General features: G+C 37.9%; 2 protein-coding genes and 2 long non-coding RNA genes across 9 annotated transcripts; 3 read left to right on the top strand and 1 right to left on the bottom strand.

The window, feature by feature from the left end:
- The first annotated feature begins 232 nt into the window (after positions 1-232).
- Positions 233-4,078, top strand: LOC130702090 (F-box only protein 32-like). 2 transcript variants are annotated; one of them, XM_057523758.2, is made up of 9 exons: positions 239-508; positions 1,545-1,612; positions 1,701-1,747; positions 1,852-2,041; positions 2,137-2,312; positions 2,452-2,814; positions 2,886-3,238; positions 3,314-3,541; positions 3,602-4,078. In XM_057523758.2, exons 1-8 carry the CDS (start codon positions 378-380, stop codon positions 3,513-3,515), a joined length of 1,530 nt encoding a protein of 509 aa, XP_057379741.1. In that variant the 5' UTR covers positions 239-377; the 3' UTR covers positions 3,516-3,541; positions 3,602-4,078. The 2 variants fall into 2 exon arrangements, with proteins under 2 accessions (XP_057379740.1, XP_057379741.1); XM_057523757.2 differs by having other exon boundaries at positions 233-508; positions 3,314-4,078.
- Positions 4,079-4,945: 867 nt separating this feature from the next.
- On the top strand, positions 4,946-5,758 carry LOC130702117 (transmembrane protein 14C-like). The gene is made up of 3 exons (XM_057523787.2): positions 4,946-5,111; positions 5,315-5,504; positions 5,582-5,758. The coding sequence occupies exons 1-3, from the start codon at positions 5,033-5,035 to the stop codon at positions 5,643-5,645; spliced, it is 333 nt and encodes a 110-aa protein (XP_057379770.1). The 5' UTR covers positions 4,946-5,032; the 3' UTR covers positions 5,646-5,758.
- A 1,206-nt stretch (positions 5,759-6,964) lies between these two features.
- On the top strand, positions 6,965-8,426 carry LOC130702125 (uncharacterized). 2 transcript variants are annotated; one of them, XR_009004237.2, is made up of 7 exons: positions 6,965-7,086; positions 7,163-7,290; positions 7,362-7,597; positions 7,662-7,763; positions 7,843-7,954; positions 8,064-8,217; positions 8,294-8,426. It is a non-coding gene; the product is annotated as an uncharacterized LOC130702125 (long non-coding RNA). The 2 variants fall into 2 exon arrangements; XR_009004236.2 differs by having other exon boundaries at positions 7,662-7,954.
- A 3,255-nt stretch (positions 8,427-11,681) lies between these two features.
- On the bottom strand, positions 11,682-13,738 carry LOC130702124 (uncharacterized). 4 transcript variants are annotated; one of them, XR_009004235.2, is made up of 9 exons: positions 13,668-13,738; positions 13,245-13,338; positions 13,034-13,188; positions 12,767-12,923; positions 12,535-12,696; positions 12,325-12,416; positions 12,121-12,241; positions 11,949-12,052; positions 11,682-11,896 (listed from the first exon to the last, which is right to left on the bottom strand). It is a non-coding gene; the product is annotated as an uncharacterized LOC130702124 (long non-coding RNA). The 4 variants fall into 4 exon arrangements; XR_009004233.2 differs by having other exon boundaries at positions 11,682-12,052; positions 12,299-12,416; XR_009004234.2 differs by having other exon boundaries at positions 11,682-12,075.
- Positions 13,739-14,335: the final 597 nt, after the last annotated feature.

Genomic DNA, 14,335 nt, shown 5'->3' with positions numbered 1-14,335 from the left:
AGTAATATTGGCCATTATAGCAGAACAGATAGGAAATCACGTTGCACTCACCCTCGCCCCACTATTTTCCAGGGTTTTGCCGATTGTGTATATGTTATTTTACGTTTTTTTCATGTGTTGGTCGATCAGCTGTTTGGCAGTTAGCCATGACGTCACACGCTTCACAACAAAGCCACGTTACACACGCTGCGATGTTAGTCAACACAGGCAAAGTCGGGGATACCAACTTGCTCCTGCGTCAGACAAAGACCTGAGCTCGAGAACCACAGTTGTGCTCCTGGCTGCTCCGAAAAAACTTCAAAAGAAAAGTAATTTTTGTTGCTATTCAAGTTGCAAAAATTCTTTGACGTTGAATTTTTCGTGCTACGTTAAGCACAATGCCTTTCTATGCAAAAGACTGGCGTTCACCTGGTGAATCGTGGATCAAAACCGAAGATGGCTGGGAAAAGCTGAAAGTATTGGAAACTAATCGAAAAAGATTAAATTCTGAGAATGGTGTTTTCCACAGGTTAGTCTAATTTTACATTTATGTTCTTTTCTTTGTTATTGTACTTGCTGTTGCTATGACGTTTACTCGCTACATTGGTGTTTGCGTGTTTTACCTGTCCAGCCAATGACATCAAGGCCAATGGCGAACCTCTCTAGTTCGTGATGCAATGATCACGACTTCATGCAAAAAAAAGCAAAGCCAAAAAGTGAACTACGTCTTATGCACTTTCAGGGTCGTCGATTTTTCTTTTGTTTTTGTCTGCATGACAAAAATAACCGGATGTGAACGTTTTCTAAGCCTTGCGTTCCTTCGTGAATTTTCTCTTGTATTTTCGATTTCTTCATTCGGGGTTTGTGACGAACTTACAACAGTTTGTGATAAAATTCTTTGGCTCTTGGCCAGTTTCATTACGTCTTCCAACTAGTCGATGGGGTTAACGGCTTGTTTATACACACGACCGTGAGCCAAAACGCTATTACGCCGTATCGAGGAATAGTTTCACGCCGAGTTGATTGATAATCAATAATCGGACTTTAATGGTTTCTTTTGCGATTGGAATAAGATACTACACTGGACAAGCTCGAGCTGTACGCTAGGTCGTAGTGTTTTCCTCTGGTGTAGGGAAAATCAATAGAGCGTCCTGGGAAACGTTGCCGTTATGTTTTCACCATTTTCTTTTTTTTTTTTTCCTAGCATCAAGCATCGTCTGTTATGATCGAAATTGTGGAATTGAGGGCACAACAACAAGCCATCCGAAATGGCGAAAAATAAATAAATATTTCGAGCGAAACTTGTATTAAATTGGGGGTACAGATATACTCACGAGGGGAAAGTTTTATGCCTTTCTTCGCCCGTGAGAATGGTTACGATGATCGGTTGACTGCCTATGCGTGTCCTTCAAAAACTAGAGGGAAATGAACGAACAATGTCGTGTGGTCAACTCCAGTCATTTTCTATAGCGTATCACGCCAACCAATTTATCGAGTAATTACGTCAGATCACGTGAAAAAAAATTGAATGTACATTGTGTATTTTTTTTAATCGTCAAATCCAGGCCAGCAGATGACGATAAAGAAAACTGCGCACTGGATAACGGTCAGGAAGGACTCGATAAGACAAAAGGTGAACTTTCGATGTGACTCAGCAGTACAAATATGGCTCATACGAAATTGCATTGAAAACTCGCACGTTGTTTTTGTTTATTCATCAGGTAGCGTCCCGCCGCACTGTCAGATCACATTGAAATGCACAAAAGAGGTACGTGTTTTTTTTTTTTTTCCTTTCTGTTGGGGGGTCATTATTGATATGATCTGCACGCCGAGAAAGAGTCACGAGAGCTGATGGTTCTGATGACATTTTAGGTGGCTGGATTCAACGGGTTGAGCGACGCTCTGCGTCGTTTGGATTTCCGATCCGCAGTCCACGATCACAGAAGATTTCCCTACACGGCTAAGCTGCTGGAATTGTTGCTTTCTCAGCACAGAATTACCAACCTGTCCGGCTGTGCTCAAAAATCTGTTCTCAATGTCCTGGAGGAGATCGCAGTCCAAGGTATAATCGGTCCCTACATAAATCTCTAATGACGTGAAAGTCTAAAATTATTAGGTGCTGATCAAATTATTCTACCGTTCTTTTCTGTTCTATAGCCCAAGGAAGCCAGCAGAACGTGCATGTTCTAGTCAAATTACTAACCGATTTGCGTACAATTGTGCGCGGGGATTCGTGGTGGGGTACACCGTTAGGCTCTTCGCAATTGTGGGGTAAACACGTCCGTACTATCGATCGTATAGGAGCCATCGCTTCAAGCATTCGCCATGCTGAGGTATACATATTTTTCTTAAACAATCTACCTTACTTTCGCTCAAATGACAACTGCTGCTGACAGAGAAAGTTGTTTTGGCAGAACCTTGCGATTGTGCATTTAATAACCTTCTCGTTTGGTTTACATTAATTAATTACAGTCGGCTCCTGGCAATAATGGAGGAGAAGACAAACCTAAATTTGAGGATTTGCCTGAAGAGTGTGTCAGAGAAATCCTATTTCGCTTGGCTGATCATAGGGACTTGTTGTCAGCTGCGGAGGCGTGCGGAGTAGCCCAGAAACTTAGCGCCGAGCAACGTTTGTGGAAGCGTCTTTGTCGCTTTCACTTCTCGCCAGTACAAATCAGCTTTGCACTGAGCGAAATACAAAAAGACCGAGAGAAACCTCCCGTGAACATGACATTGAACAAGAATAATCGTAGTAGTCGAACGCCTCATCCATATCTCAACACGAGGCGCAGTCCCGTCCGTAGTCATGATTCAGAATCTTCTAAACCGGAAGAGGTAACTTTACAGTAGACTTGTTACTATTTTTAGATCCTAAATATTGAAGCATGTGATTTTCTCTCCCCCAGTTACTGGATAATGCTTCATCGACAGACACGCGCGGTCGTGTTTCCAGTGCTTTCCACGAGCATTTGAAACGCTACCGTGAAACTCTATTAGGTCTGCAAAAGGAGAAACAAGAGTCAAACCATCTGCAATCAGTCGGCAATGCCAATCATGATCGATTGTTAAGCTTCCAGGACGTCAGGAACCATTTCGATCAACGAGGAATGCTTGATAATGAACCCAACAGCCCCCAGAGTACGCCCCGAATGAGTCAGCTTCCGCCTAGGAGGAAAAATAACGAGATGGATGATGGCACTTCTAATAATCAGACTACTCTGGAAACAGACTGGGAGGATGTCTTCCATCGTGCGCGCAGGTGAACATCTGTTTTGTGGAAGGAAGCTGAAGTAACCTTTAAAAAAAAATTATGTATTCTAAAATTATTCTTTAGGCTATTTGGACTGCGTGAAGACTATGCCGAAATTCTCCATCTGTGTCGCAACTGCCGTTGCCTATTTTGGAAAACGTACGGACATCCTTGCATAGTCGATCATCAGCCGACAGATAACAAGTCAGACGAACCCAGCTGCAACCCGGAAACATTTTATGTGCCCATCCCGCCTCAAGCTTTCCTCAAATTTTTTTCTCTCTGAAATGTGACAGCTTTTCTACGTACAAGGTTAAAGGAGACTCTTTTTTTGACACACATGCCGGAAGAATTTCTATTTTTCCCGTTTAGGTTATAGGTTCGCATATCAACCATCCGCATTCTCTTACTCGGTATATGGCGTAAACTATTTTTATTTTGGGAAACGCGTAATGATGTGGGCTCATGGAAACAAAAAGAAATGCTTAAAGAAGATATTAAATCCTCAAGGATCAATCTAATGATTTTTTAGCTGTAGTCTCATGTCCAGTTTATACAATCATTTTATTGTGTCGACATTTTAACTGTGATAGTTTTGTTTGTAGTGATCGATGGACCTGCAATCGATCTTTATTTCCCCTTTTTTTGTCATGCATGGCTCGAGTCTTTTCTTTCATATTGATGTAGTATTTTTGACTTACCACTTCGAGCGTCTAGAAGAGATTGCAACATCACTCTGCTGTCTTGCACTTCAATTTTTAGAGCTTAGGGCAGTCATTGATCATTGAGTTTGTATCTTTAGGAATCAGATTTTTACATATCTATAATAGAATAAATGGTTCTCGGAGAGTCTTGCGAAGTGCCTCATTTTATGTGATCTTTTCGGCAGATGTTACCCTATACGTGGTATACCAACCATCCTTCTCTCTAAAACATTGAACATAATAAGCACTTGAGCTGAGATACTGAGATATAAACTGTTTAGAGAAGGATGTGTAGCGTTCAAGGGTCAACAAGATTGCCAGACACACCATGCAGGCAAGTTTGGTGTATTGAAAAACGGAACACGATTCAAAGCTGTGTCTAAGAGAATTCAGAAAAAGAAAATTAACCTGAGGTAATAATTAAAAGTACAATTAACCACAAGTGCGTTTCTGGAGAAGCGAAATGAAACGCAAAAAAAAACGTGAATGCCAATTGAGAAATTATTGGCTGTTGGATAAAAGCCAACGTTACAATAACACGTCTTACCGTTTTGGCTATTAGATGGCTGGTTTCAAGCTATGATTGGCTTAGAATTTTATCTGAATGTTCTCCATTCTGTCACGCAGAGATTCTTTGACTGCTTTTGGACAATTACAGAGTAGGATCCTTCCTGTCGTAGCTTCGGTAGCTTCTCCAACTAATGACATTCATATGTGTTTGTGAGACGGTTTGCACAGGGTAGTGCGTGAGCAATTAGATTTTGGCAGCTTTCCTTAAACCAACTGCCTTTGTGATCGGAGTCACGTATACAAAGATACATATATAGCTTTGCAGATGGGGCCCGCAACAATTAAATTAATGTCTTGAAACAGAATCTTAAATATTTCCTCAAGTTGTAATTTAGCTGAAGGTAAGTATATAAAGTAAACTGATCACGATATAGCAATCGGCTATTTATTCGATACTTGGGAAATCGATATCCACATTTGTTTACAAAAATGACACGACATAGCCAACGTTTAGACGAAGGCGAAAGTTGCCCGACCACTTGTTCATTTCATTTCATAATCTACTAGGAAGTAGACGGATATTTTTGGCATGCCTAGCACAGATTTCTTAACTTATGGCTATGCAGCCCTCGTTGCCACAGGAGGAATTATTGGATACGTTAAAGCCGGTATTTATTCTACAATTGTATTTTTTAAATTTCTGTCTGTCGGTGAAACGATTTCTCCACTGAAATAGAACTTTCTGTTCTGCAACATGTATGCCATAGAGTACTAAGAATGAATTACTAGTTATTATTATATTTCATGGTCAGAATTACTTTTCGTTTACAATTTGCAAAGTTGATTACAGCAATATTATTCATGCTTTCAGGAAGTATTCCATCTCTGGGGATGGGTCTCCTCTTTGGTTCTCTTATTGGCTTAGGAGCCTACCAAACCTCAAACAATCCAAACAACTACTACACAGCGCTTGGCACCAGCATTGCATTGGGAGGTTTCATGGGGAAGCGATTCTTGGATAGTGGCAAGATGATGCCTGCTGGTCTTATAGCAGCAGTAAGGTAAACAGAAAAGACTTGTTTGTGTTTGTACTTCTTCGAATTATTATTGATCTAACTTACAAATACCTGTCTTATAGTTTGTTGATGGTCGCTCGTTTCGGGGCAAGAGCGCTCGGCTTAGTTTCAATTAAAAACGACTAACGCAAGCGTTATGAAAAAAATTCTCCTCAACATGAAGAAGAAAGATTCTTTATTGCTGCATACATAGTTGGGATAAAGTTATAAACAATACATCACCTTCATGTTCTCTTGCACATCAGCATCACACATCTGTGTATTTTAGGTTAGTGGCAACCGAGTGATTGATCATCATTACGTCGTTCTTTTCAGAGATGTCCACTTCTAGGCGATCAAACGAGATCGTTTTTAGTCGTTGGCTACCTTTTTCCTGGAAAGAGAAGACTAGGTATGCATCTACACAACTCCTAGGAGTGGAATGGACGTCATTCTACCTCACGAAAATGAAGATTCGAGACGAAAATTGCCACACTTATGAGGTAATGTAAAAAACCCTTTGTTTTGTTTCTTAATTTGCTATCCACTGCAAAATGTTGCTGATTGCATTCTGTAGATGCATACTTAAATTTTAAAAATATTATAAGGTAAAAAGTGACGGCATTTGGACGAGAATTTTGAAGCAATTTACAATTAAGGAATTAAAATATAATAAACCTTTAATGGATTTTCGAAGCAAATTTAAAAGAACGTTTAACGGAAGTCACACCTGTACAGAAAAAGAAGAGAAAGAAAAGTTTTACGGGTTAAGTTGATAACAACCACCTCATTATATCATGGAAAACGAGGACTACCGATTTTTACAGGCAGCAGTCATCATTTCCCCAGTGAAAAACTTTTACTAGGCACCGTTAATTGGCCACCAGCCGTAGAAATTGACAGAACTGAGAGTGAGAGATAGAGAAAGTCGTCAATAAAAATTTTTAAAAAAATTATTGTTTACATAACTTTTCTCGGTCGGGCTTAAAATTTTTTTCTGCAAAAACTGACACCCGTGGGAATTGGTTGGATATCACAGATATACTAAAAAAATGGATGTTAATTCCGGAAAATAGCTACTTTTTTCATTAAGTTAATCGTTTTTGAAATAAACTGAATACTTGACTCAATGCTAGCGCGCCAGTACGCTACAGCTAGCGCTGATGCAGGACAAATATTCGGTGAGTGTCTGTAGAGCATTAACTGGTAACCGGTAGGTGGTGATAGCAGTAAAACAGCAAAAAATGCCGATATTTTTATTTTTTTTATGGGTAAAACGGATTGCCATAACTGACAACATTGACAAAGAAGTGCTTGATTATGGCAATCCGTTTTACCCAAAAAAAAAAATATACAAGCCTTTTTTCTGTTTTATTGCTATCGCCATCTAACGGTCAGATTTCTAGTTAATTCTCTACATACATTATCCTAATATTTCTGCTGCGTCGCGCTGTTTCTAATATGGTGTGTCTGCAAGGATTTCCTTCAGTGAAAATGGGTAATGCCAGTAGAAAATCTTCATTTCCTTACAAAAAAGTTTGGCTTCAGAAAAAAATAAGACTTCTTTGGATTGAAAAATGATACATCTGTGAGTATACATCACTATCGAAAAAAATATACTCTTTTTTTAAAACAATACTTACGATTTTCTATGTGACACCAAGACATGGCAGACATGGATTGGATAATATGGTTACTTGAACACTGGATTTGCAAATGCAGAACAGCTGACTTATGTTTCACATGTCAGTTGGAGATTTTCTGGGCAAAATTTCTAGTAACTCAGCATTTGGTACCATCTTTACTATAATTTTATACAGTACCCTGCATGTCTAATTCATAAAGATTTAAATCCTTTTATAGATTGACACATCAGTGAGGAAGGTTCATTTTAGTTCGTCATATTGTAGTTTCACCCCATCTGTCATTTGTACCAATTCTAGATATTGTCCATAACAAGTCTTCATGTTTACATTCTTGCCAATGGTGCTGATACTTTTTTTGTCACAACCACTTGTTTCAGCTGTTCCAAGTATTGAAGCATTACTTATGCAAGTACTTAGAGAGGGCTGCCCTTTACAAAAGAAGAGCTTATCACGGTATGTTATGAAATGAATAGATTTTTAAAGAAAGAAAACTTTTAACCTCTCCTGGTCCTCATAGTTGCTGTGATGGTATGTTTGCAAAACTGGAAAAAATTCTGTCCTATGGTGGCCTTAAGTATGTGCTCAACATTTTGAAAAATGTGAACAGCAAAAACAGTTGGTCAGAATTTCAAACGTCAAAAGTACTTATTTCTGGAAAATCAGTTAATCTACATGCTGATTTTCTGCTGTTCCATCAGTCACTATGCAGTGTGTTTGGACAACCTAAGCATTCTTGAATCAGACTGCTTCAGCTTATAACGAAGATGTATTGCTTGTCATGCCCGGTGACCAACTTCACAGGACTATGTTGTAAGTTAGTATCACTTTACAAAGCCAAATAGGTGTAACAAAATGCAATTTTGTAAATTTTTTATACAGAATTATTTTACTGCTTTGTTTTTTGTTGTATATTGTACAGCAAATTTAGATTACAGGCCTAGTATGAAAGAGATCAAGTATATTACCGAAATTGGCTATCTCAATTCGCGACTTCCGAACTCATCCTCAGTCTGTCATTCTGATGCAGGGGTCCTGAAAGAAGTTGGAACGTTTTGAACCGTCTCAGCCAATAAGTCTGTCTCTTTTTTTGTGCCTGGAAACCCATGATTATAACTAATTAAAATGCCATTTATTGTGTTATTTGCATAGGTATTAGAAAATAGGTAGTCGCTTAATGATTAGTTTCTTCGCTGCCCGTCAACTTACCATCCAAGCAAGCACTATGTCTGTCAAACCATTAGCTGAATACAGTTAATACCAGTAGTTAACCAAAAGAAGAGGTAAAGAAGTATTGCACTGATCGTTATTGAATATATATTGATAGGCAAACGTTTAAAAATTGATTCATGTTTCGTTTTCTTTAAATAGGTTAAGAATCATACTGAATCAAAAGAGGTACCTAGTCGAACCAAATTTCATAATGATAACGGTTGGAAGCCCGAAGGAATTTTTGAAAAATGCTTCCTGCCCATTACCTTCAGTCGTTGCTGCGCCCCGAAAACAAAGTATTAAAATTTGTATAAATTGAAGTGCATATCTGGGCTCCCTTCTTTTCTGTGGCCCCGTTTCCCTTTGATTTTTAATAAGCCCGTAGGGGGTCATGCCCCTACTGTGATCAGCAGTAACGGTTGTGAGTGCGCTGTCTGGAAAGGGGACGTGGGGGTCCTCATGGTCCGATGATATCATTGGAGGGCTGTGGGGCTACCCAAAAATCCGAATTAACAGTTAATCGCTCACGTAAAAGCTTGTCCGCAACCTTCGCTCTTCTTCCGGCTTCTCTTAGCCACGCACCGGGTAATCTCCCCGGTGAGTCAACTGAGGTAGTGTCTCCCCCTACCTTGGTTGACAGCAACTTTGAAATCGGCTATTTTGCCATTTCAAAGTTGCAAGTTTTTTAAAATACAAATTCTTTAAAAAAATTTGTATAGATGTTGTCTTTTTTATTATCTTGCTGTTGCTGCACTGTTTACTGATGTGAACATTTCCTTATTTATTATTCCTTATTATTATATCTGTATTTTCAATTTTTGCTGTTTCCAACTAGTGGAGTATATTTCGTTTATGGACGACTTCATTGTTTATGGAACGATGCAGTTTAATCTCACTTCATGGAGATTCTACAACTTTTACTGCATTAAGGTTATTGAATTGTATACATGCATTGTATATCTAATTTGACATTTTGAGTTATATATATTTATTTAATTTCATTTTGACTCTTTAGGGGATTGAACCCTTGATTTCTGGCGTGCGACGCCGATGCTCAACCATAGAGCCATGAGTCTTATAAAATGTTTAACTATTTTTCCATGTCTTTTGAAGGAAACCTATTTTCACTTGTAATAATATTGTTGTGCGTCCCAACGCAATTTAATATTTCCGTCTCGGAATGTCACCTATAAATACAATAGTGATTCATTTTTCGTACAAAGAAATATTGTCTACAGTGGGAATCGTAACTCAATCCTCTGGCACATAGTATCCTGACGTGACTCGAACTCTTGACTTTCGATTCCCGGAATCAGACGCTCTACCTCAGAGCTATTAGTATTACATAATTTCCCGTAGCGTGCGAATACGATACAGCGTAACGTAAAATAAGAAAAAGTCGGGCTTATTTTTAAACCTGACTATACATCAGATAGCCGTGCATGATAAGGTTCGAATAATAGTATGTGGTATATCTTCATGCCATGATCTATATTTACCAGGTATACCTTCCCATTAGCGTGATACATAATGCTAGTAGTCTCTGTTAGCGAAGTAGTGTCATAAGTATATCAATTCGCGCGATCAACCAACAGTAAAATAAAAAAACAAGCACGAAAGAAGCCACTACACCATTTCATATATGATCAAAATGCTTAAAATGTTTGGCATATTAATGTTCATTTTTTAGTTTTTGCGAAGTTGAAAAAAAAAATTACCGGAAGTGACCGGAAGTAGACTATATCTCCAGAAATACTGGGCCCACAACAAAACGAATATGGTTTTCGTGATCCTCGTGAAATTTAAGGTGTGTCTGATCTATTTTGACCTGTTTTTGGCGAAAAGTCTAATTTGGCCAAAATCGCGATTTTTCCTGAACTATAGTTCAGGGAAATTTGCGATTTTTGACGATTTTCGGGTATTTCCTACTGACACCTGGATTCGACCCCAAATTTCACGAGGATTACGAAAATGTGGTTCTTTTTTCATTCAGACCAACAAATAGTGAGTTATTAGGCATTTTCAAACCGGAAGTTGTACTGAAAATTAAAATTTCGAAAATTTAAAAAATGAACTATGTTCTCCTTCACAAGTTACAAAAGATCTGCGTAGTTTCAAACGTAAACTCTAGTAAATGAACATAACATGGCCTTTTAAAGTTCTTAAAGTTCAGTTTTCAGGTACGACCTGTATACCAATTCAAATCACTACCACACACATAATAATCAAATCAAATGTTTTAAAACCATTCCCTTAATTTTGTAGCCATCAGAATTAAGGGGATAGTTGAACAGATATGGTTATTACCAGACAGAAGTAAATGGGTGATCCTATTCTTGCAGAATATTAGCAAATAGCACATCTTCAAGAATGTCTGTTAAATAAGTTACAATTGATTCACAAAGTAATAAAATCATGCAACAAACCACAATATGTACAAAGTACACAACAGAACACATCTGTTACTTGCAACTCCACTACTGAATATGTTTACTAATAAAGAAGAATAAGATTAACATGTTGCAAATGTAAAAGTAGTAAATTATCATCTTAATAATCAGTGCAATATTTGCACATCGATAATAGGGGTGGAGGTAAAAAGAACAAAAACAAACAGAAATAACGATACCGTTCAGACGAGGGAAACTCAAATACACGTTGTCAACATAAAAACAAAGTAAGCACTGAGAATCACATGACAACAAAAATAACAATAGTTCCATTTCACACGCTAGAGGCTGATGAATCTGCAGCGCCATCTAGTGGAAATAGTGTTTGGCCAGGTTTTAAAATAAGTATCGAACTAGCGCTGTAGCGTACTGGCGCGCTAGCATTGCCTCAAATACTCGGTGTATTTCAAAAACAATTAACTTCATAAAAAAAATAGCAATTTATTCGGAATCAGTATTGAATTTTGAGTATACCCTGATATTCAACCAATTCCGATGAGTGTCAGTGTTCAGAAAAAAAATTTAAGCCCGACCGAGAAAAATCGGGCTTATTTAGTCTGGCTTAAAAATTTTTTTCGGTCAGTGTATGTAGAGAATTAACTAGAAACGTGACCGGTAGATGGCGACAGCAGTAAAACAGCAAAAAGGTCAATATTTTTAATTTTTATTTTGGGTAGAACGGATTGCCATATTTGATCACGCAGGTAATATTTTCGGTTTATGTGCTTATCTAAGAACTTAGTGAAGTTTCTCATTTTTTTCATAGGGCCACAGCTGAAAGTAATTGGAACAATATTTCTCGATCGAAATCGAATAAGAATTTAAACAAGTATATTCAGACATTATATTTTCATCAACATAATTATACATACCATTTACAATTCGCATTATCGAAAAATACATTCAAAGAGTAACGAAAAAAAAAATGTAACAAACAAAACACGCAATTATGATTCCTAAAAAACCCGTTACGACCGCCACCGTAAGGCCATCAATCGTGAAAAATAACCATTTGTGTTCATATTTATATATGGTTACTATAAGTCCCGTTACGAACGCCACGGGACAGCAACCGTAGGAAATAAGCCCCTTTCTGTAAAAAAAAATAATTGTGTTCAGTTAAAATTTTTAAATGTATTTCATACCAGAATTCTTGCATTTCTCCAATTGTGACGTCACTTAGTGGCCTAGGAGAAACGCCTAGCCACCCAGGTGACGAAGTTGCAGATGAATTGATTCCTGGTGATAGCTGTAAAACGAAATATTTTTTACCTTTTCTTCAGTGTATTTTACCTAATTCATCTCCATGCTGGTTACCTTAGCTAATAAGTAATGAAGCCAAGCTTGATCCGCTTCAAAATTCTTTTTAGCCGAATGATACGAACAGTATACCAGGTGAGTGCCCTAGGAGAAACGCCATGTCACCTAACCGGCGTTTCTGCGATGAAGCAATCATTCAACAAAAAACTTTCACTTTCATTAAAGCAAAACTTACAGATTCGTACAAATACGAGACCTTACCACACCCCCCATCCCTCTATTTGGGATGATGAATTTTGAGAATAAATACACCATCAATGTGCGACAAGGTTATCTTGAAAACCTATGTCAACCTGAAATATATTAAAACTATGTAAAAACATAAATTTTATAAACTAGTATACAAAACTTTAAAAACATTTAATACTTAAGAGCGAACGTTAAAGAAACCATTTTTGATGGTAAACGAACCTCCAGTTAGCAGCCACGGCCAAAAAGTACTGGTAAATATCTAAGCAATTGTCCTTCCCGACGGCCTTTCTAGCTGAATGGTAGGTTAGCTCGTAGTGGCCTAGGAGAAACGCCTAGTCACGAATGCGACGAAGCTGCAGCTGAACTGATTCGGGATGGTTGCTGTAAAACGTTAAAAATTTGAAACTTTTGTTAAGTGTATTTGAACTAATACATCGTCTATACTGCTTACCTCACAGCTCACAGCGAAAACCGCCAGGTCGATTACTACCGAACAAACGTTTGGTGGCATTTAGCAACGAACGATGAGTACTTTCTCCACGACGAAGTCTGGGTTGATACACATAATTGTAAATCATTCTTCCAATAGCAAGGACACTTGTAGCCTACTATATAAAAGATAAACATAAAGCTTCGTTAAGCAGTGTCATCTGTATTCCTATGTGACAAGACTAAGCAAAATGTGTTAACTAAACCCTGAATGTGGTCGAAGTCTTACTTTGCTGACTTTTCTTAGAAGAAATAGAACCCAAGAGTCAGGTGCTGACAGTACTGATTTTATTATTTACCACTTGTTTGGTTTTGAGTTAATTATAAAGCAACGGCAGCCATGGGATCCATAAGCATTTCTCAGTTGCCAACAAATCCTCTTCCCTAAAAACTTTTAAATGTTAGGCAAAGGTATGTTGACAATAACTTTATTTACTTACAAACATCACCGACACAAACATTGTGGACAAGATCTTGATAACGCAAAGGCAACATATTGAACCACCTTGGTCCTTTCACAGTTCCATTGCTAGACTTCATCAAAACAAGAAACAGAAAATGCAACCAAGGCATTTAGTACCTTTACCATGATGTACACACATCTAACACTACACAACTTCATCAGGGGTGCTTCACCACAAAGTATTTAGCCATCTTACCACACAACACACTGCATCATGAACATGCTAAAATCCCCTTTACAACATCACTTCAAATCTTTATTAAAATGTGATTTCAAATAGAACTAATCTAAAGAGATGACAGATACAAAGCCATATATATAACAAACACACTTTTAACAAATAAACGAACTATGAAACACAACATAAAAAGAATCCCAAAATGAACATTCACCTACTTACATGTCTTCCCGGCGAGGACCGAAATTTAAAAAGGGTTGAGTTCCATGGTGGCACTCTTTATATAGGCTCTCCTGATCTAAGCACTGTCGATGACAGTGTCATCGCGTGGCAGAAAAACCCAGCTGGTTCTTTCCACCTGTCGGTCTTCTACGATAACTTAGGTAAGGAAGTTTACTAGTTACATTCTTTACCGTTATTTGATCGTTGACTGTTTTTTTTCCCGATATGGCAACGCTACACGGAAGGCACCTAAGCTAACACAAAAAACAAAAAAAAAATAATTTTAGCCGAAAATGGCTTACTAACAGGAACACATGTATGTGATAACGGTATCAACCATCTCAATCTTTTTTTCCGCTAAACGAGATTCACGTAACAACACTGAAAAATGTAAAGATAATATTCAATACAGAAAACTTCGGGCCAGAATGAGATGGTAATGGCACTGATGATGGCGTGGGATTGTTTATCGGCCAGTCTTTCTTGTTAGTTATCTACAAAAAAACTAGCAATTTACTCACGATAGTGGGGGTATATTGGAGTATTTTTTTCTATTTTCCTTATTGATTCTTTTCTTTTTCTGGTTTTTCGTGTTTGTATTTGATACACAATAACCTAGTATCCATCCACCTGCATTTTGGTAGTTAATCCAATTTGTTGTAAGAATG

Source organism: Daphnia carinata, chromosome 6 (genome assembly GCF_022539665.2).
Source record: "Daphnia carinata strain CSIRO-1 chromosome 6, CSIRO_AGI_Dcar_HiC_V3, whole genome shotgun sequence".
Lineage (NCBI taxonomy): Eukaryota > Metazoa > Arthropoda > Branchiopoda > Diplostraca > Daphniidae > Daphnia > Daphnia carinata.
This window is presented reverse-complemented; position numbering and strand designations above follow the sequence as displayed.